At 47.0% G+C, this 22756-nt stretch overlaps 1 protein-coding gene across 11 annotated transcripts in view; it reads left to right on the forward strand.

Annotated features, from left to right (window-relative positions):
* The window catches only part of ROBO3 (roundabout guidance receptor 3), a 267565-nt gene that overhangs the window by 195741 nt on the left and 49068 nt on the right, over window positions 1–22756 (forward strand). For 8 of the 11 annotated variants that reach the window (XM_077305046.1, XM_077305049.1, XM_077305039.1 and 5 more), the window contains exons 3-9: window positions 5604–5761; window positions 10220–10340; window positions 10597–10735; window positions 13450–13577; window positions 14832–14843; window positions 20372–20496; window positions 22222–22393. In XM_077305046.1, coding sequence (XP_077161161.1) covers window positions 5604–5761; window positions 10220–10340; window positions 10597–10735; window positions 13450–13577; window positions 14832–14843; window positions 20372–20496; window positions 22222–22393 — 855 coding nt within the window. The remainder of the gene's footprint in view (window positions 1–5603; window positions 5762–10219; window positions 10341–10596; window positions 10736–13449; window positions 13578–14831; window positions 14844–20371; window positions 20497–22221; window positions 22394–22756) is intronic. The other 3 variants (XM_077305043.1, XM_077305045.1, XM_077305041.1) reach the window with 1 other exon arrangement.

A 22756-nucleotide genomic window follows, 5' to 3' on the forward strand; every position in this document is an offset into this window, starting at 1 on the left:
CATAAGAGCCCTGCTAGATCAGAGCCAAGGTCCATCTAGCCCAGTGTCCTGTTTCCCACTCAAATGTCTCCATGTCTCCAGGAAATCCACAAGGAAGGCAACCTCCCTCCATTGATCATCCTGTCAATTAGTAGCATTCACTGCTTGACTGCGTTTGAACATGGCTGCACCAAAGTAGTTGTCCATAGACTTTGTATGCAGCAGCTCTTTGCTCCAGTCCCAGGCATCTCCTGCTAATGAGTTCCAGGTGTCAGGAAAGACCTTTCCTGCCCAGGACCTTTTGCATAGACAGTCCTGAGTCAGAAGGACCAATGGCCTGAACTAATTAAAAGAATTTCATATGCTCATTGTAGCAAGTTATGGTAGGGGCTATGGCTCAGTGGAAGTGTTATGTACTTGGCATGCAGAAGATCCAAGAGCCAGGTTGATGTAGTGGTTAAGAGCTGCAGCTTCTAAGCTGGCTAGTTGGGTTTGAACCCCTACTCCTCCACATGCCTTACTCAACTTTTTTACCATTGAGATATTCTTAGGGCTTTGAGAAACCCCAGCAGTTGCATGATCGTGCAGAATATGGTTGGGAAGCATAGCTGTGGACATGTCCACTCGGGAACCCTCCCCTTCCCACCCCCTCCAGGACCATCATTGGCCATTTTGGAAGTGGGGAAATAGGTCCACATGACGGTTATCGTCATATCACCCGATAAACGTTGAACACATTTTAAGAATCTATTAAAAATTAATTAATTCCCACCCATTTGGGAAACCCTTCCAGAGTCATCAAGAAATTCCAGGGTTTCACAAAAACCTGGTTGAGAAAGCCTGCTCTAGCCAGTACACCACACTGGCTGTGGAGTTATACCACGCTGGCATTATTTGAACTCCTTGCTTTTTTGTAAAATATTTTAAAGCATCTGAAGAACAACAAAATATACAAGAAGAAAAACTGTCAGATGCTTGACCAACACTGCTCCATAAAAAAACACATCCTTTATGCCTTCAGGTCTCTGGCTGACTTAACGCATGTTCCAAAACAGCTGGCCTTGCTTCTTGCCTCCAGTCCTTATTTCAAAGCATCCTGCTGCAGGTGCCCCCCCCTCCCCCAGATTGTCAGGTGCCAAGAATGAGAGGTGAACTCGCTTGGACCATAAACTCCCAACTGCATGAATTGTTGTTACTGCTGCAGCCAGGGCTGCCGCTTAGGTGCATTTTACAGGCTGAGGAAGTCTCCCCGATGCTGTAAATAGTCTCTGACAGGCAGTTGGGCCATAAAGCCCCGACATTTCTCAGTAATGGTTATAAAATGCTGAATTATTTTGGCGAGCAGCGGCTGATTAGAGAGCAACTCCAAGGAGGGATAATTAGTTGTGCAGCGGTAAATACCGGAGGCAGCCGAAAAAGGTGGTGAGTTAGAGGCTGTTAATAATTCAGAGGCGCTCCTGGGGGCAGGGGAGAGACACAGCAGCCAGGCGGCTGCCTCTGCGTTCCGGAAGGCGTAGTCTATCCCTCTCTTTGGCCACAAGTTTACCTGCGATGGTTTGCTGGCCTCCCCGATTTGTCATTGGCATAGCTCGGTGGCACAATAAATTCTGTGCCTGCAGAAGGTCCCAGGTTCAGGCCCTAGACCAAGGGTGGCTAAACTGTGGTTCTCTGGATGCCCATAGACTACAATTCCCATGAGCCACTGCCAGCATGATGTTGAGGAGACTCATGCAAATTGTAGTGCTTGGACATCAGGAGATCTGTAGTTTGGCCGCCCCTGCGCTATGTTTTGGTTTCTTTACATGACCTTCCGTTGTACCAATTTTCCCAATGCAACACTGACTCTTGAACTAAATTTGCAATTTTTCAGTACAGGATTTGGGGGTGATGTGGCCAAAGCGCAACTGAGAGCTTAACAGGTGTGTAACCTGTATGCAATGGATTCTCAGAGTCAAACTACATGTTATACTTTGGATTAGTTGTGGAAATCAGACCCAAGTTCCTTTCCCTACAGTCATGCAATTACTGCAGAGAAAGGCATTTTTAAGGTCCACAGAAGCCCAGTTGGTCTTGGATGATTGCCTAGATGGAGGAGAGGGAGGAGCTAATTCATTGAAAAACTTAGTTTGCCCAAGCTTTCTCAGCCAGGGTTGTGAAATTCTGGGGTTTCTTGACAGCCCTAGAAGGGTTTCCTGAATGGTTGGGTGTTAATTAATTTTTAATACATTTTAAAAATTTGTTAAACATTTATTGGATAAAATGACAATATATGAACATGTTGACCACCCCTCCAATAAATGGCCAATGATAGACTTGGATGGGTTGGGAAGGGGAGGGGCTCCAGATGGGCATGTAAACAGCTATGCTTCCCAACCATGTTCTGCATGATCGCACCACTCCTGGGATTTCTCAAAGCCTGAAGAATGTTATGGTGGTTTCTCAATGGTAAAAAACATTGAGAAAGTCTGGTTTGGCCCCTTTATGCATACTCCATGCTGGGAACCTGACTGGGTCAGTAGCACCATGGACAGCTCTGCATTTCCACCCCCTTGCCCTGCCCCTCCCATCTCTCTCTTTGCTCATTCCCTTGCTTGTTTCCCCTACTGCAATGCTGGAGGGAGCTAAAAACGATTCTTAAGTATAAGGATGTGTCACGGATGAGCAGGATAAAGATAATCCATAACACAGTATTCCCCATTACTATGGGTGGATGTGAAAGTTGGACCATGAAGTTGATTCCTTTGAAACGTGCTATTGGAGTAGCCACATATGGCTCCCGTGGACTGCCAAAAAGACAGCTAGTGGGTTCTAGATCAAATGGAGCCTGAACTGTTCCTAGAAGCTAAAGTGACTAACCTAAGATTATTGGTCACATTATGAGAAGATAAGACTCACTGGAAAAGACAACAAAGCTAGGAAAAAGTTGAAGGTGGCAGGAAAAGAGGATCATAGAATCATAGAGTTGGAAGGGACCTCCTGGGTCATCTCATCCAACCCCCTGCACTATGCAGGACACTCCCAACCCTATCGCTCATCCACTGTAACCTGCCACCCGCTTGAGCCTTCACAGAATCAGCCTCTCCATCAGATGGCTATCCAGCCTCTGCTTTAAAATTTCCAAAGATGGAGAACCTATGGATGACCCTACAGGGAATGGATTGACTCAGTCCAGAAACGATAGGAGGTTAATTCATACAGTCTCCATAAGTCAGAAGAGACTTGACCACGCTTAACACACACGTGCACAATGCTGAAAAATAAGTTGGCAAGGCGTTTCCCCCTAATGCAAGCCTAGGAAATCTGAACTTTGCATGCAAGGGTTTTCTCTGGGAAATGCTTCTCTGCCTTTACTGCAGAATGACACAACCAGTCCACAGAAAAGTGGGGCTGGAAGATGTACAGGCCAGGCGGAGAAGCCTCATGGGATGTGTTTCCTTCTGCAGATGTTACATTGCCTGTTCCAGTTTTTTTGGAGTCTTTCCCCCCAAAAAAACACTATCACACTTTTAAAATTAGATATTTATTTTGCAAGTTTAATTTCGTCATGTGTTGCTGGAGTGGTGTTTCAGAAGTAATTTTTTCAAAAACAAAGGGGGGTGGGTTGTTATGACTGCATACAGAAAATGAAGCTGGATTCTGGAAAATGCGCAGCTCTAGTATCATTGAAAATACAATTTTCTATTATTGCGAATAGCCAATGTTAAAAAGGAGCTCAAAGCAGAGATTCAGTTACCCTCCCCTCCTCCCGGAGTCTCATTATCCATAAACTTTATTTCCACTTTCTCAACCCCCCCCCCCCCCAAACTCAGCAACATGGCCTCTCCTTTTATCTTGACATTTTTGTTGTTGTGGTCTAAATGACTGTAAATATTGTTGTTTTGTATCTTGACACAAACCCTCCGTGGTGGGTCAGATACTGACAGGCTCAAGGTTGCTCAGGCTAAGTTGAGATTTGAACTCAGTTCTCCCTGATCAAAGTCCAAAGCTCTTATCACTGTGTCACTGTGCCAGTTTGGTGTCGTGATTAGGAGTGTGGACTTCTAATCTGGCATGCCAGGTTCGATTCTGCGCTCCCCCACATGCAACCAGCTGGGTGACCTTGGGCTCGCCAAGGCACTGATAAAACTGTTCTGACCGGGCAGTGTTATCAGCGCTCTCTCAGCCTCACCCACCCCACAGGGTGTCTGTTGTGGGGAGAGGAATGAGAAGGCGACTGTAAACTGCTTTGAGATTCCTTCGGGTAGAGAAAAGTGGCATATAAGAACCAACTCTTCTTCTTCTCATGCAACTGCCCTTGACTTCTGCCTTACCCAGAAGCCTTATTGATAGCCAGCGTTCAATTTTACGGTGTCTTTGTTAGCAACCGTACAGGAACCTGTCTCCGCATGGCCAGTCGCCACCTTGTTTGAGCATTTTTGGCCATCTGTCCACCTATGACTCCGTGTGTTCAAGTGTGCATGCCATCCAGCTTCCATTATTTATAGCTGTGACCATGTCAGGAGCGTTGATGGAGCCCCGCTTGCTGCTGATGTACTGCAGGATTCGTGGTCTCTGACCCTCCAATGCCCAACGCTGACAACTTCTGGTGCTGTCCTGCTTAGAAGGTGTAGCTCAGCATGGGATGCTGTGAGGCTGCTCAGCTTACATGTCTTTGGAACCAGTGTCCAAAGAGTTGATGTCTGCTGGCCCAGGAAGTTGGCATGCTCTGCACTTGGCTCGCCTTGCTTGCCAACAGGAGTGCATCTCTCCAGACCATATGGTAGGGCCGGCCCTAGAAGGGCAAGCAAGGAATAGGAAAGGGAGCATCTGGCAGGCTGGAAATTGTTTCCTGCGTGGGTGTTTTTTGCTAGTTCCTGCTGCCCTTAAAAGCTGGGGCCAGATATGAGAGAGGAAATGAGCTGGAGGAAGTTTTAAATACCAGTAGGAAGGGTTCTTTCGCTCAAAGAGTGGAATTGGCTTGTGGAATTCACTACAGCACAAGGGTGGAAGTCACTTTCATTTCTAAATTATGCTGGCTCTCTGGAGGGCTCAAAGCAAAATGTGGGAGGTGCCACGTTGACTCCTTCCTTATTTATTTATATTTAAATGCTTTGACCACCACTCCCAGACCACGCAGGCTCTTGTCGGTTTACAGTAAAAATCTTATAAAACCACAGTGAAAACACAACTTTGAGCAGCATAATCCCATCTATTCCCTCCCATCCCACCAGTCCATGCCCAGTACACACCGCCAGCCAGCCTCGGGAGAGGGCATCTCCTGTCCTAGATGGCCAGGGCACCTGGGGAGCGTCTGGAGGAATGGCCCAGATCTTCCTGGCCTGGCCTCAACCAAATGCCTGGTGGAAGAGCTCCATCTTGCAAGCCCTGCAGAACTGTGATAGCTCTGTCAGGGCCCTCAGCTCTTCCGGGAGCTCATTCTGCCAGGGTGGGGCCAGGACCCAAAAGGCATTTTTACTCCGTACCGGCTTGTTCTCATGTATAGTGGAAATTGACAGTGGAATAGCCAAGCAACAGCAGCAGAAGAAGAAAATTCGAATGTGTTTCTGTGGGTCCCACCAAAGCCCCCTGATCACTCTTGCCTTCCTCTTTGGTAAACTCCTCACGCCCTTCTCCCTTCCTTCCAGTCCTGAGAGACGACTTCCGGCAGGCACCCAGTGACGTCGTGGTGGCAGCAGGAGAGCCTGCTGTGATGGAGTGCATCCCACCAAGAGGACACCCAGAGCCTACCATCTCCTGGAAGAAGAACAACGTGCGCATCAGCGATAAGGAGGAGCGTATTACGGTGAGTTTGAGAAAGAGCCTCCACTCTGGGGTCCCTACTGGATGTGTTGATATTGTCTGGCCCTCTCATGACCATGGCCACCAGGCCATGATGGAGTCACTGATTAATGGTGGAGCTAGGAGATCCATGGAGGCATCTGATGTTCTGGCCATTGATGAGTTTGTCAAGCAGGTTGACACTGCTGTTGTGCAGTGCAAATCTCTCCTCACTGTAGTTAGCTGGCTGGAATCTGGCTCGTATTCCAGCTCCTGGAATAAGAAAATAGCTGATCTAGGTTTCTCGATGACCTATTTATTGTAGCTGAGATTAAACAAGGCCTGTCTAATAAATAACAGAACGGCTTGAATGGCTGGTCTGGCCAAGGCTCAAAGCTAATGGGAAATGATCCTGTTCACCTGTTTATCTAGGTTTTCTGCCTTCGTTGCCCCTTTCTTACAGTAAATCTCATGGTTCCTGCTAATTGTAGGTGGTTCTCCTGAGGCCATTTGAACATGCTCCTTTTAGCAGAACTGTTTGTTAGATCCCACAGTGGACAGAGGTTATGTGTAATGCAAATCAGGGTGGCAGGCAAAGCATCAGGACCCTGGATAGAACACAGCTGGCGTGAGCATACTTTGGGCACACTTACCTGAGAGTAAATGCCATTGAATTGAATAGTTCTTGTTTCCAAGTAAACATCTTTAGGCTGCATGATTTCTGTTTTATCACTAATCAAAATTCTTCTGAAGGCCGAAATATTTTTGTGGGAAGGTGTTTGGTCTCCCCCGCCCACCTCCAGAGATAAGATTAGTCCCCAGTTAGAGCCCTAGTTCTGAAATGGGCAATCCAGCAATATCGGTGATTTTCTAGAGAGGAGTTCCAGGGCGTTAGTAAAAATCTAAAAATTACAGTAAATTAATCCCCTTTTTCAGAGCTACTGAAACAGAGTGGGGCCATGGTTCAATAGCAGGACACAGAAGGGTCCCGGTTTCAGTCCTCAGCATCTCCAATTAAAAATGTATCAGGCAGTAGGTGATATAAAAGACTTCAACTTGAGACATTGGGGGAACAGTACAAATCAGAGTAGACAGTACTGACCTCCATTGTCCCCTTCTCTGACTGCAAAAGTCACCTTCGTGTGTTTACAACTCCACACAGTAATGAGCAAGATTTTGACTTCGCCAGAACTCTTCTCCAGCTGAATATGAAGGAGAATTCTTTTAAAAGCTGTTAGAGAGAGGAAAAAACGTATTATTGGGCATAAGGGGAAAAAATCACTTCCAATCTGCACGTCATATAAATCATAAGATGCACACTTAATTATGTTAGGTGATGCTAGATATCAAGGGCTACCAGTACAAAGAAGCAAATCATGCTAGCTCTCCACTAGAAAGAAAGAAAAAATCCCCAGCAGATATACTTTTGAATGTCATTTTCTACTACCACTTCTTCTACCACCCATCAAATTGGATTTGGGAAAGCCAAAATACCAGCAAATTGGTTTTGTTGTTTCTGAGCCCTTTTCCATACTGTAAACGACTCAGAATCTCTTCCTTTTGATCTTACCTTCTCTCTTCCCACTTTGTAGGGTGGCTGCAAATAGTATAACAAAGCAAAACCAGAGTCCAGTGGCACCTTTAAGACCAACAAAGATTTATTCAAGGCGTGAGCTTTTGAGACTGAGGAAGAGTGCTTGCACTCGAAAGCTCACGCCTTGAATAAATCTTCGTTGGTCTTAAAGGTGCCACTGGACTCTGATTGTGTTTTGTTGTGCTGCTTCAGACCAACACGGCTACTCACTTGAATCGATCTGCAAATAGTATGTAATGTCCACCATCTGGGGACTACATTTCCCAGGGTGCCTCAAAAAGCATCCGTGGTGCTATAGGCAAGGGAGCAGTGAGAAGGGGCACAAGGAACAAGGAAAGAAAGTTGTCATTAACCAAGATCTACAATCTAAGTCGGGGTGGAATCCAATGCTTTGTATTGAACATTGCAATCTGCTGCTGCAATTGCTCAGGAGCACAACTATTGACGGCATCTCTAATTCGGGCTGATCAAGTGGGCCATTCTGGCAGTGGGATGGCATCCATCAGCAACATAATGAGAATACCAGAGGAAAGAGGTTGACAGCCGTTGGCCCGGTCCTGGTTCAGTTCAAACAGGCGTAATTTGCTCTGAGCTGGTTAAATCTGTAACCGAATGTTGCATTTGGGGCTGGCGATGCTTGGTTACTTATTCCTGCATGCCCTATGTGAACTACCTGTTCCGTCTCTAGAAGGAGACCACGTGAGAAAAACCATCAATTATTTTCCGTCGAGGGAAGCTGAATATTTAATATGAACTTTGATTTATGAAGACGAATCACCTGTGCGTATATTTGTTTATCCTGCCTAATTTGTCTAACTCTTACGCTAATTGCAGAGAAGAGCAGAAAGGCATGTAGGCAGTTGAAATTGCAACCGCTGATCCAACAATAATGCTACTTCCACCAACTCATCTTGATAAGGTTCTGAGATTTCCCTGGGTGTTTCTTATACCTTTTGAATCCAACCGTAAGATAAGAATTAGACAGTTGCTGGGATTCTGGTTCAGTGTTAGGGTTAGCCTGTGGCTCAGTGGTAGAGCATCTGTTGGCCATGCAGAAGGTCCCAAGTTCAGTCCCTGGCACCTCCACAACACAGTCATGTAGAAATGGGTGGGAATGACCTCAGCCTGACACCCTGGGGAGCCATTGTTGGTCAGAGTACACACACACACACATACTCACTGACTCACCACACAAGGAGGGAGAGCAAGCACAAGGACACTGGATCCATTCAGAAAATTACCAGAAAGTCTGCATGGTACGAATATGCAAAGGAATGTCCTTATGCTACCTCCTGTAATGTTCAGGAAGCAACATGATTGATCACAGTGAAGAGCCAGCTTGGGTGTAGTGGTTAAGAGTGGCGGCTTCTAATGTGGTTTGATTCCCTGCTCCTCCACATGCAGCCAACTGGGTGACCTTGGGCTTGCCACAGCCCTGATAAAGCTGTCCTGACCAAGCAGTAATGTCAGGGCTCTCTCAGCCCCACCTACACCACAGGGTGTCGGTTGTGGGGAGAGGAAGGGAAGGCAATTGTAAACTGCTTTGAGACTCCTTTGGGCAGTGAAAGGTAAAGGTAAAGGTAAAGGTATCCCCTGTGCAAGCACCGCGTCATGTCTGACCCTTGGGGTGACACCCTCTAGCGTTTTCATGGCAGACTCAATACGGGGTGGTTTGCCAGTGCCTTCCCCAGTCATTACCGTTTACCCCCCAGCAAGCTGGGTACTCATTTTACCGACCTCGGAAGGATGGAAGGCTGAGTCAACCTTGAGCCGGCTGCTGGGATCGAACTCCCAGCCTCATGGGCAAAGCTTTCAGACGGCTGCCTTACCACTCTGCGCCACAAGAGGCTCCTTGGGCAGTGAAAAGCGGGGTATAAAAACCAACTCTTCTTCCCATGTGCATTCAGGGGAGTGATCAGGCAAGGGCCGTCTGTATTAATCTGCTGTAAGGCAGCCCTATGTGTTGACTTGTTTGTGCTTTAAATAGAATGTTGAAATCCCCCAATGTAGGCCTGCATGTGGTGCTAACTTCAACCACAGCATGGTGCAGCCATATGGGAATGCTGAAAGTATTGAAAGTGTCAAATCCATTATCTTGTGATCCTGTAAGGTAGGCCAGTTATCCACATACTGCTCTGCTGCATCTGAGAGGCTGTGGCTCAGTTAAAGCCATCTGCTGATTGCCTGGCATGGGCTAAATCCAGACAAACAGGAGACCCCCATGTTTGTAGTGGAACTACTGATTGGCTATACACCTCTGGTTCTCCATCCTCCAAAGGAGGGGTTCTATAACGGTTGCCCTGGATTTCAAGTTCTTCCAAAGGGCATAAACAACGCCCAGATGTATTGGTTCCCCCCTGTTTCAATCCTGTTTCCCACAATGGCCTAGGTAGATCATAGAATCGTAGAGTTGGAAGGGACCTCCATGTTCATCTTGTCCAACCCCCTGCACAATGCAGGAACTCACAACTACCTAGATGGCCTAGAACAGGGGTAGTCAACCTGTGGTCCTCCAGATGTCCATGGACTACAATTCCCATGAGCCCCTGCCAATGTTTGCTGGCAGGGGCTCATGGGAATTGTAGCCCATGGACATCTGGAGGACCACAGGTTGACTACCCCTGTCCTAGAAGACCCACACACTGAGGCATGAAAGCCAAAGCCACTGCCCTGCTTTTTGGCCCTGCCATTCAGAGATCTACTGACTCCAAATATGAAGCTCCCCTTTAGACATCATGGCTCTCACCTAGAAATGTGTCTACAACCACCAAAGCCATTGTTACATCCTGTGACATACACCTAGCACTTGCGGGGAGGGCAAAATGTTGTCCAAGGCAGGTGTGTGCAAGTAGCTCTAAGCAGTGTTGTCCTGTTGACCTTCCCTTCTAGATTCGAGGTGGGAAGTTGATGATGTCCAACACGAGGAAGAGTGACGCCGGCATGTACATCTGTGTGGCCACCAACATGGTGGGCGAACGGGATAGCGAGCCGGCAGAACTGGTGGTATTCGGTACGTAAGAGCAGGGATCTATTTTCAGGGCCACAGATGACTGGAGGGGGAGGCAAGCTGTGCTGCAAATGCTGGCAGGGGCTCATGGGAATTGTAGTCCATGAACATCTGGAGGACCACAGGTTGACTACCCCTGCATTAAAAGGTTGGAATGGCTCTGGGTGGAGAATGCAGGGGAGTGGAAAAGAACTGTGCTCTCCCTGCTGATTGGTGTCTCTCTGATAGATAACCATTTTCCTGGTTTTTCGTCTAACAGAGCGCCCCACGTTCATCAAGAGGCCCGTAAACCAAGTGGTGCTTGCAGAAGACACAGTGCATTTCCACTGCGAAGTGCAGGGGGACCCTGTGCCGACATCTCGCTGGCGCAAGGAGGAAGGAGAGCTTCCTCGAGGGAGGTGAGTGATTAAGGAGGGAAGCTGTTTGCCTTCTTGACCAAGGGTCACCAGCAATCCAGCTGGAAATCTAGAGGGTATCTTCAGGACTGGTCCTTCCCCAGCCGGTGCGGTTGCTGAGTGCCCTCCGGGAAGATGTTATCTTTCAACATCATTCCCCATCCATAAAATAAGGGCCGTCAAGCACTCTGCACTTTAAAAGAGCTATGGAAATTGCAAGCAATAACAATCAGGGCTGGAAAGAGATTCAGGCCTCCAGGTAAGGATTGCACTGCTATGCCGGGAAGACCTCAAAGGTCAGGCGAGCCGTTTCAAAGCGGCGGCGGTGAAATCAGAGCAGTGTTCAGAACCCATTGCCTTGATTTCAGGGTGACGATGAGCAATTCTGTTTAATCCTTTGGACAATGAGGCGTTGGGCGCCGGCGATAAATATCATCTCAGGCAATGGCCCGAGTTCCTATGCAATTAACGGGAGCTGAATTTGCGGGTTTATTCCTTTCTTCCGATGGACCGGCGTCAGAATGAAATGCATTTGGGAGATGGGGGCCTTAACGGCAGGCACTCCCCAAGCTGGCTTTGAGAAAGATTAAGTTGCTTGCACCAGTGACCCTCAAAATTTGCTGAAAAATTGTTAATCTGGTTAATGTGGCATGCAGCGTGGGGGGAATGGCTCTTTTCAGCTCAGTCAAAAGGCCCTGGAAAGGCTGCCATTTAGGAATCATGATCTGACAGGTTTCGTTTTCTGTTCTGGTGAACACTTGCAGCTGTTAAGAGCGCACCTTAATTGTTGCTGATTGCCACAGAGGAGCCCAGCATGTGGGGTAAGAGTTGCTGACTTCCTGGTGGGGCCTGGAGATCTCCTGGAAGGACAACTCGTCTCCAGACTACAGGGGTCAGTTCCCCTTGAGCAGAACTGTGGCTTTCCATATGTCCATGGACTACAATTCCCACAAGCCCCTACCAACACGTGCTGTCAGGGGCTCATGGGAATTTTAGTCTATAGACATCTGGAGAGCCATCTTTTGGTCACCTCTGTCCTAGAAAAATGGCTCCCTTGGAATGCAGACATTATGGACATCATACCCTGCTGAGCTCTTTCCCCTCTTCGGAGTCTGTCATCCCCAGGCTTTACTCCCCTAAATCTCTAGGAGTTTCCAACTTGGAGTTGACAGCACTAATATGTGGGCTTTGTAATGCAGCTGTAGTGGAGGATGGGGGAACTCAAGTCTCCAGCTCTAGAAATGCAACATTTGAAATGCTCGTGGATTAATAACAGTACGATCATGCTAAATGTAGCACATTTTTGTTTGGGGAGTGGGTAAAGCTTGCCAGAACTTTCTGCCTGCCAAGCAATGGGCTTTAAATTTGATATCATGGCTTACATTCCGTTGTGCACTTTTGGAGAAAATTCGTTTATTGTTCTGCAAAGCTTCTTAAATGACTTTGCGTTTCTGCCTACAATCATGCTGTCAGTCTGTCAACGTCTTTTATAATCCTAAATTCTGTTATGGCTCCTGGCCAAGACAAATAAACTAGGCCTGAGCTGTATTTCTGTGAGTGCAGGGACATTGATGTTTGAACATATTATGGGAAAATGATGGTTCAGATGTCTCTTCTGAAAGCTGGTATTTCCAGGGTTAGAGTAAATCAAGGTGCCCGGGGAAGAGAGCTATCCCAGTGCTAAAAGTGTTTTAATTTCTTCAAATAATTTCTTCCAAGTGTAAGGAATTGTCTGTAGTTATTCAGTAGCAATGAGGAAAAGTACTCTGCATGTGCACAGAAACACTTTTATTTATGTGGAACACATCTTCTGGCATGACCCCTGAGGACAGTTCTTGCCCCTCTTCTGGGATCCTCACTGTGCCAAAACTTTGGGTGAGTCCATCTTAACAGCAAACTTATCCAGTGATATTGCTAGCTTCCAACTTGCCTCTCTGTTAGGACCTTAGCAGTCTCCTCTGTGCTACATTATATCAATTGGATGGAATGCTCCTGAATTTCCCACATGAAAAAAAGATTCCTCCATGTGGAAACCTAGCAACTGGGGTTGGAGGCTGGCTTAGAACCTTCCTCCACAACATCTGGCTTTCTTTATGGATGGGATGAAGATGCTGATGTTAGCCATTAGGCCACTAGAAGCTAAAACCTGAGACTATCATGCTTGGGTCACGTTATGAGAAGACCAGAGTCCCTGGAAAAAGACAGTAATGCTAGGAAAAGTTGTAGGCAGCAGGAAAAGAGGAAGACCCAACATAAGATGGATGGACACCAAGGAACCCATGGCCCTCTTTTGCAAGACCTGAGCAAGGTGTAACCAATAGGACATTTTGGAGAACATTAATTCATAGCGTTCTCATAATTCAGAAACTGTTCAATGGCACTTAACACACAAACGCATGTTTTTTATTGAATTGTTTTGCATATGTTTTATTTTAAATGCTGTTTTAATGTCAAAAGGTTTGAATGTTTTGATCTTTGCCATCTTACTTGGGTAGTAAGACAGCATATTGCTTTAAATATTTTAAATCAACAATTTGTGCAAAGAAGGGTTCAACCCCCAGGGGCATCTTCTGCACCATGAAGCCCAGACATGGGAATGCCCCTTCAAAGAGAAATAGAAGAAGAGTTGGTTCTTATATGAGAACCAACTCTTCTTCAAAGAGAAATAGGCTTTCATGATACTGATCTCGTGTTCGTTTGTTTGTTCCCAATCCAAGATCAGAGATCCAGAACGACAACACGCTGCGCATCAGCCGGGTGAGTGCAGAAGATGAGGGCACCTACACCTGCGTGGCAGAGAACAGTGTGGGCAAATCAGAAGCCTCAGGCTCCCTCAGCGTCCATGGTAAGTCTGGCTCAGTTGATCACAGAGATATTGCTTCATGATACAAAGAACAGAAAAGGGAGCAAGGAATGGCAGGCAGAAACAATTGAGTCTAGCTCTGTTGATCAGAATTCCAAATGATCTGAGCTTGCTTGTGGGATGGCACTGACCCATTGGCGATCTACCATTTTTAATTCTTTTTTATCACCGGACTTTGTTCAGATTGATGTGCATGCACAGCTTGCCACAGTTTGAATATTTTTCTACAGGTTAGCGATGTGCATGGGCGCACATGGGCACTGGCTTTTTAAAACCCACAAAAAGGCACAAGGACTTCAGGGCTCCTTTTTGTGCTGCAGTGTCTTCGATGCACATGTCCGTCGCCCGATGCGACAAGGAACCTCTGCCCACAAATCAGGATTTTTTGGTGCGTTTTTCATTCGTAACCTATGGCAATGGAGGGAAAGCCACAAGCTGAAAACTGTGGCAAACAACGCACGCAGCAATTCGGAAATTAATTAAACTGGACAGCCAGTGAGCGGGAATGGAACGGAGCCAAACCATGGCTCGAAACCGGGCAACTAGCCATCCATCCCTCTACAAGTCAGGCTGCTCTGGTGTTCGGCAAAGAGTAAATGCTCCATCTAATTGCAGCTCGGTATGAGTCAACTGTATAGAGCAGATAGATTTGTAGTGGACTTACTGGAAATCTAGTACTGGACTTGATATGAAGGTATATTTTGGACTATTTTAATAACAGTTACAAAGGGTGGGAGACACATGTCCCATAACGAAAGATTAATCTAGGTTGGCATCAGGAAGACTGGGAAGAGGGTGGAACTTTCCCCAAGAAAGTGGGGTTGCCAAGGAGGGAGGACAAGAGAAGGATAAACTTCATTCCAACTAAAAGCAGGAGCTGGGATTTTAAGGGTGCATCTTAATAAAAATGAAGACTGAGTTGAGGGAGATGAAAATAGAAGTCAACCACTCAATTCCCTTTCCCACGAGTAGCTGTTCTGGTCTCTAAAGACTGGACCAGGCAAGGAGTTGTTCCAGCTTTAGTGAGTCCCTGCAGGGAGGGCAACCCATGTGCATCTGCATGCTTCACAGATTTTGCAAATCAACCCACTGAGGTATGGCCTCTAATGCTCTTAACTCCAGATGCCTTCCTTATTGACGCTTTAAACATTCATGGCCGCTTAATTGGAATCCAAATCATTTCATATTTTTGTGTTCTGTTTTGTGTTTTTTTTCCATATGTTCACTTTGTTCCAGTTGGCCCATTCTGTAAGTATTCATTTCATCTCATAACACTGCTGCATGCTGGGAAGGCTAAGGGTTGGTTTCCACTGGTCCATTTGGGGCATGTGACTTTCTTTCTTTCCCCCTCAGAAGCAACCGTGAGAGCAGGTTTTTGTAGCTGCCTTGTCATGTCTCCCACCCAGTTCTGATTGTGTGCTGAAGAGTATAGCCAAGACTAAATTCACCTCAGTCCACAGTTCCCTTATCTACGGTCCTTTACCTTCGTTCCTCTACTTGTGTTCCTCTTGGGCCTATGTGAGGGAGAATTTTTCCTGCCATAGTTTGGAGCACAGGTTTTTCCATTGCTTTTCTCTTCAGTGGTCTCCCCCCCCCCCTTTTGTATTGTGTGGTCTGTCCTCCAGTGTATATAGAGAAGCTGTTTTGGAGGTTGCATGGGCATGTTGGTTCTCACATTAAGTACAGCCTTGGTTTAATTAAACTAACTAGGGTTGGTGCAACTGACACCCTTAACTGGGGTTTGTTGATGTCCACCAAACCTGCATCCTGATTTTGGCTCATCAGCCACAGCCTGAATGGAGTAACCTGAATGTCTGAATGGAGTAACCTGGTTTAATGGGGGCTTGTTCTCAGGTGGCAAGGCTAGCTGATTCAGATGTAACAAAAGTTAAGTAAGTTACCTTTTCATAACACTTTTCAAGAAAGAAATCCATCCCGATTTGGAGGAGTAGCTTGATTGCTGTAGATTGGGGGGGGGGGGGTTCCACATTAGAAATCTTGACAATTTTCCACATTTAGTATCATTAAAGCCTTGAATCCAGTACATGCTGGTCTCCAAACTTGGGTTCCCTTTTGTTAAACTTCCCCATGGAGCCCAAAATATGGACTTGTGACCCCTATTTTCAGTTTATTGGACGTATTTCATTTATACTCTGTCCTCCCCCCCTCCCCCAGCAGCTCACATCATTCTCCTCTCCTTCATTTTATCCTCATAGCAACTATGTGAGCTAACTGGCCCAAGGTCACCCAAGCAACTTCTACAACAGAGTAGCGATGTTCATCTGGGTCGTCCAGATCCTAGTCTCAAAATGTGACTATCACACCACACCTGCTTTTATGGCATGGCTATTGTTGAATAGTTGCAATTAGCCAGATGAGTCATGTAAGTCACATGGAATCAAGTCACCCATTAGCTTTGTCAGGCTTGACCCCAATGTGTCCTCAAATTAAAGGCCAAAACAGCCTGGAAAGGACCCTGCCCCTCCCTAAACATAATACCACCTTTTACTGACAGAAAAAGAGACTTGAGGGCTGGCAATACTGTTGTGGTTGCCTAGCAACCACACGAAGGCCCCTGAAAGGCCCTTCATTTCTTAAACCTGCAGGCACTGCTTCTATTAGAGGACTTCTCTCCCCTCCCCAACATATTTTTAAGATTTCAAAATTTTCTGCAAGCTTGGAACTTTTTTAGGTTCGGGGAATCATCTGTTTTGTCTGTTCACAGCTCTAGTCTCCAGGTTTAATATACATAGATTTGGCGATGTTGAGAATTAGATATGTTGGTGATTTAGGCCCTTCATATTTCAAGTACTTAGATGAAAAGTTGTTTTGAAATCACTCCTGTGTGTTTGTCAGCTTTTTCATCATAGCATTGTATTTGCATTCAATTAAATGTCCTTTCAGTTAAGTCAAAACCGATGGGTCTTCCACAGGTCGGTGATTGATACATCCTAGAAATCTTGGAGGGGGAACCACATTTCCTTGGCATGACTCTTTCACGCAATTGCAGACGTTCTTGGCAAACCACTTTTCCTACGCAGGGCTTATCGTGCAGCTAATAAATCACCTCTCCACAAAGGCGCCCTGCTCTTCTTGTAGCGGGGAAGATAAAAGCCCAAAGGTGAATGAGAGATGCTGGGGTGATAGGAGAGGCTGGCTTCCCTGGTCCTTTTCTTTGCAAGCAGCCAGCAGACCTGCTTCAATTTCCTGCCTGGGATCTGCCATCATTTCTTATCTGCATGCTGGATTTGTGGGCAGCAGGGGCTGTTTTCCTCCTCAGGCGCCCAAGGTCATTCTAGCCCCCATTTTATCATCGCCTTTGAAGTGGGGAAAGCACAGAGGGTGAGGCATGGAGGGGGGGGAGGGAGGCATCCTAATGAATTTCCTGAGTCACAATATCCCTTCCATCATCCAGACCTCTTTCCCCTTTGAAGTGGGTGTGGGTGTGTGTGATCTGCAAAGGGGCTTTCCCAGCAATCATTAACCGAAGAGCTGCAATGGGCTGGCCTCCCCTCCCCATTTACATTTTTATTTGATTACAGAGCAGGTGGCCCCACCAGGACAGCAGGCTGTTGCTCTGGAAGGTTGGAGGTGGCTTGACTGGCAGTCCAAGCCCACATTAAAGTAAAACCCTCCCTACAAAATCAGCCCCGTATCTCAGGGATGCAGCAGAATGACCCTTCCTGGAACTGCCTGACTCCACCCATGTCGCTTAACCATACTGTGGGTCTGGGAGACGCAGCCGGGCCATCAACAAATGAGGTCTAACCCTAAAGGGGCAGAAGCTGGTGATACTTTTTTGGGAATCAGCTGAACGGAACAATAACTGGCTTCACATTTCCTGTCTTTTTAAATAGTTCCTTGGGATGTACGGTCAATGGGTGCAGCTAGTTTTGTCTTCTTTGCTTCTTGGAAGTGGGTGGAGACTATGCCCATCCAAGCTGCTGGAAGGATGGACTCTGAAGAAGTGCTGGGCCTATTTATATTGGGGGAAAGGGGTGCCAGGTTGAGAAGGCCGTCACTTTTTGGCAAATGTGTCCTAATGAAAGTAGAACCAAACTGAGCTATATGATGGCGTAGTGCAGGGGTGCCCTGTGGGACTCTGTGCCGCTGGAGAGTGATCAGTGGTACAGCTGTTGTTGTTTTTAAGCAGGATAGATGAGTGTGGATAGATTGAGTATGATGCTCATGTATGGACCATTGGCAGAACCAGGTCTGCTCCCAGTAAACAGAACCAGATCTATTCCCAGAGCCAGTGTGATATAATGGTTAAGAGTGGGGGTCTTCTCTCTCTCTTCTTTGTAGCTATCACCTTGACTGTGCCAGAAAGGCAAGTGTTTTTCTGACTATCATACAGTTCAACTCAGCCACACTTAATTACCTATTGTTGGGACCTACGGTGCCAAGAACAGTGGAAAGGTTTCCTAACCAGCTTGGTGTGGTGGCTAGGAGTACGGACTTCTAATGTGGCATGCCAGGTTCGATTCTGCACTCCCCCACATGCAGCCAGCTGGGTGGCCTTGGGCTCACCATGGCACTGATAAAACTGTTCTGACCGAGCAGTGGTATCAGGGCTCTCTCAGCCTCACCCACCCCACAGGGTGTCTGTTGTGGGGAGAGGAAAGGGAAGGCGAATGTAAGCCACTTTGAGCCTCCTTCGGGTAGAGAAAAGCGGCATATAAGAACCAACTCTTCTTCTTCTAATGAACCCAGCCCAAAGATGAACTAGGAAGCCACTCCCAGCAGTGGGGCTCAGCTGTGATTCCAAATCCTGCCTGTGCAGATTTCTCTCTCAAATTTCTGGTGCCGATCAATAGCAATTAACGATAAGCAGCCTTTACTTTTCAGTGCAAGAAAATTCTGCTGGAGGAGATTTCAGTTTCTGGGGAAAGAGCCTGTTAACAAGCTCCCTTTGTTCAGGCAGCACCCCTCACCATTAGCATGCGGGTAACCTAGCAATCCATAACTTCATTAAAGTCGGGCTTGTAGTGATCAGCATCACAATGGTACACCTGAAGATCTTTTTTTATAGCGCCTGGTGCCCCATAAATGCTTTACTGGCTCTGCAAGAAAGATGTGCATTGTCTCCCCCCCCCCTCCTTTAGGTGGCGGGAAGGGGAGGGCCGAGAGGAGATAAGGCGGGCGATTTGCATTTGTAAAACCCAATGTCATTTGTCTTGCATTGAGAGCAGAGAAAAGGTTCAAACCAGCCAGAGGTGTTTGGGGAGGAATTTAAATCTGCAGGGTAATTTATGGCCTGGTGGCTGAATTAAAGGACTTGTTCCTTCCCTTGCCTTCCTCCGTCTCACTCTCTGCGTTCTTCCCTAGCAAGACGTTCTCTTTTGCATGTATTTTATAGGCTGTCTTTTTATTGTTATTATTATTATTATTTTAAACCCGGAGCTGTCTGGCAGCATGTTAACATGTTTGATTTCCACCCTGACGTTATGGCTCTCTCTTGCTCACACACACACAACCACACACAACCACACACACACATACACACACACACAGCTCTGAACTGTTCCCTTCTTTTCGCTCTCCTCTTGTAAATGCCCCTAGCTGTTATTGTTTGAAATCTTCTGGACTGCACCCTTGGGAGCCTGTGTTGTGAAAGCAGGTGTTTCAGCTGCAAATGGGGCAGAGCTGGAGAGAGGAGGAGGTCAGAACTGGTGTGCCCTGGCCCCTTGGAGCAAAGCCCTTCCTGGGTCCGTTTCAAGGGGCCCCATGGGATTAAAAGGTGTTGAATCTCATGGGAGTATGTCTTTGGCTCCACTGTACTATACATAGGGCAGGTTGGCTGAGATACCGAAAAGTAATTTTCAGTAGTTGTGAATTTTCTGTATTCTGCAGGAGGTTGAACTAGATGACCCTGGAGGCCCCTTCCAACTTTATGATTCCGTGACTCTAAGACCAGTATGATCTTGTCGTTGCCAAAATGTTCCTGGTGGAGGAGTGTGCATGCTTTTACGTTAACTAGGAGCCATGTTCCTGGGATTCAGAGTGGACCTTCACCCACACAAGAAGCCTTGTGAATATATGAGTATACACATAATGGGAATTATGTAGGCAGAATCTCAGTCATGCATAGAAAGCCCGCACTCACTTACCTGGAGACGGGGAGTGCTCATTGCCAGTGTTCACAGAATCACACAGAATCATAGAGTTGGAAGGGGCCATACAGGCCATCTAGTCCAACCCCCTGCTCAACGCAGGATCAGCCCAAAGCATCCTAAAGCATCCAAGAAAAGTGTGTATCCAACCTTTGCTTGAAGACTGCCAGTGAGGGGGAGCTCACCACCTCCTTAGGCAGCCTATTCCACTGCTGAACTACTCTGACTGTGAAAAAGTTTTTCCTGATATCTAGCCTATATCGTTGTACTTGTAGTTTAAACCCATTACTGCGCGTCCTTTCCTCTGCAGCCAACGGAAACAGTGTTCTTGCACTCAAAAGTGGTTTCCACAGGGAGCTCCAAAATGTGCTCCTCCACAGCAATGACAAGGGTGGGACCAGTGTCTCCACACAGACCCCAACCGCACTTGGCTCACTGTGGGAAGAAAAGTAATTGTGGAAAGGCAATTAATGCATTCCAAATCTGAGTTTCCATGGGAACCTTTTGGAAGACGTGTCCCCCCCTCACATTCCCTTTCCCTCACACCATTGTTTCCTCACCACCACCCCCATGAGCTTCAGATAGGTCACAAAAGATACTTGCCGCAGAGGGTCAAGCCTGTCCATCTTTTGTTTTTCTCCTGCCTCTCTCCTCTCCTCTCAGTTCCTCCTCAGTTAGTGACCCGGCCTCGGGACCAGATTGTGACACAAGGCCGCATGGTGACGTTTCAGTGCGAGACCAAAGGAAACCCGCCTCCAGCTGTTTTCTGGCAGAAGGAAGGGAGCCAGGTAGGTTTACCAGTCACCCTTCTGCTTCCTGTCTTGTGTGTGTGTTTGTGTGTGCTGAGCCAGAAAACATCAGTTCCTGAGGTAAATGCTGTGTAGTGCAGGAGGGGTGCACTCAAGGCACCGCTTGACAGAGTCCCTGGCCAGCAGAGTCTCTTAGGCTGACCTCAATTTCCTGTGGCTTTAGAAGGCCGTAACAAACCCAAAGGGCCTCTTGTGGCGCAGAGTGGTAAGGCAGCAGACATGCAGTCTGAAGCTCTGCCCATGAGGCTGGGAGTTCAACCCCAGCAGCCGGCTCAAGGTCGACTCAGCCTTCCATCCTTCCAAGGTCGGTAAAATGAGTACCCAGCTTGGTTGCTGGGGGGTAAACGGTAATGACTGGGGAAGGCACTGGCAAACCACCCCGTATTGAGTCTGCCATGAAAACGCTAGAGGGCATCACCCCAAGGGTCAGACATGACCCAGTGCTTGCACAGGGGATACCTTTACCTTTACCTTTTAACAAACCCGACTTGAGGTGTTGTACAACATTTTGAGCTTATTGGATAGAATCTACATGGTGGACACCTTGTGAGGCAGGGACCTTGTGAGGCAGGTGGGAATGAGAGAGTCCTGACAGAACTGTGACTGGCCCAAAGTCACCTGGCTGGCTTCCTGTGGAGGAGGAGTGGGGAATCAAACCCAGTTCTCCATATTAGTGATCACTATTTGTATCCACTGCACCATGCTGGCTCTAATAAAGGCAGGACTAGATGTCATGCCCACTATGGAGATGCCACTAAAAGCAGCTTTTCAATGCCCCATCCCATTGGGAATATAGCCACCTTCTTCAGCAACAGCCAATTCCATGGAATCTGGAAACGGACAACCAAATAAATGCAGGATACTTCTTCTTAACATCTGTTTGGGAAATGTGTAGTGTCAAGTCTGAAACTCCTTCAGAAGGATGAGTGCCAGGTCAGGTTCTCCTCCCACCATGAAAAGGCAGAGGTATGAAAGTGCCCTCCTGACAGCGTTAATGTTGTGCTCATGGGAACCATAGACATCTGGAGAATATCTGGCACTACCTTATACTGAATTGGACAATTGCTGTATCAACATCAGCATTATCTACCACGGCAGGCAGTAGCTGTCCAGTGCCCATTCCGCACACATAGGAAAATGCACTTTCAGTGTGTTTTGGCAGCTAGATATTCCTGTGTGGAACAGGAAAATCTACTTCTAAAATGCATTGAAAGTGCATTATCTGTGTGCAGAATAGGCCCAGGTCTCTGGACAGGGTCTTTCACATCACTCATTTCCTGATCCTTTCAACTGGGGATGCTGAGGTGTGAACCTGGGGCCTTCTCCCTGCAAAGGAGATGCTCTTCTGCTGAGACATGGCCCTTCCCAATAAAATAATGGCTGCTCAAAAGGGAGGCATTCCTGGAAACAGCTGTTCTAGGAGCAGGAACTTGGAAGGCACTGCAGGCCATATTGTAAATGCAGTATTGATTGCTTGTTTGCTGCTGTTTTATAGGTTGAGATGTTGTTTTAGTCTATTTTACTGCTTTTAATCTCATACCGTAAATCGCTTTGAAAGCTTTTTAAAGATACAGTGAGGTATGTAAAAGGTATGGCAAATAAATAACAAGTAAATATCCATGCCCAGCCAGTCCCCCCCCCCCCTCCTCTGAGCGTGCAATGGATAGGAATTCAGGAATCCCATTTCTCTTTCCTTTTGGTCAGATCCTGCTTTTCCCCAGCCAGCCTCCTCAAGCCATGGGTCGTTTTTCTGTATCCCCGAGCGGCGAGATGACCATTGCGGATGTGCAGACCTCTGATTCAGGCTACTACATGTGCCAGGCCATTAGTGTGGCGGGAAGCATACTGGCCAAAGCGCTTCTGGAGGTGGAAGATGGTAAGTTCTCAGTTGAGTGATTTTTTCATGGTCACACCTAGAACAGGCTGGAGTGAAGGCTGGCTGACCTGTTGATGAAAGGCCAAGAAAAGCCCCTCTTGGGAATTTCTATCCAGATTCTTTTAATTAAAACACAGAATCCCAGAGTTTCTCACTCCACACACCCAATGAGGACCCATAGCTTAGAGTATTGTCACATTGTTCATTTTATCCTCACAATAACCTCATCAGGTAGACTAGGATGAGGGTATGTACCTGGCTCAGAGTCATCCAGAAAGCTTCTATAGCAGGTCAAGGATTCGAACCTGGGTCTCCCATGCAGCGCTCTAGCCCAGGGATAGTCAAACTGCGGCCCTCCAGATG

Source organism: Paroedura picta, chromosome 12, assembly GCF_049243985.1.
Source record: "Paroedura picta isolate Pp20150507F chromosome 12, Ppicta_v3.0, whole genome shotgun sequence".
Taxonomy (NCBI): domain Eukaryota; kingdom Metazoa; phylum Chordata; class Lepidosauria; order Squamata; family Gekkonidae; genus Paroedura; species Paroedura picta.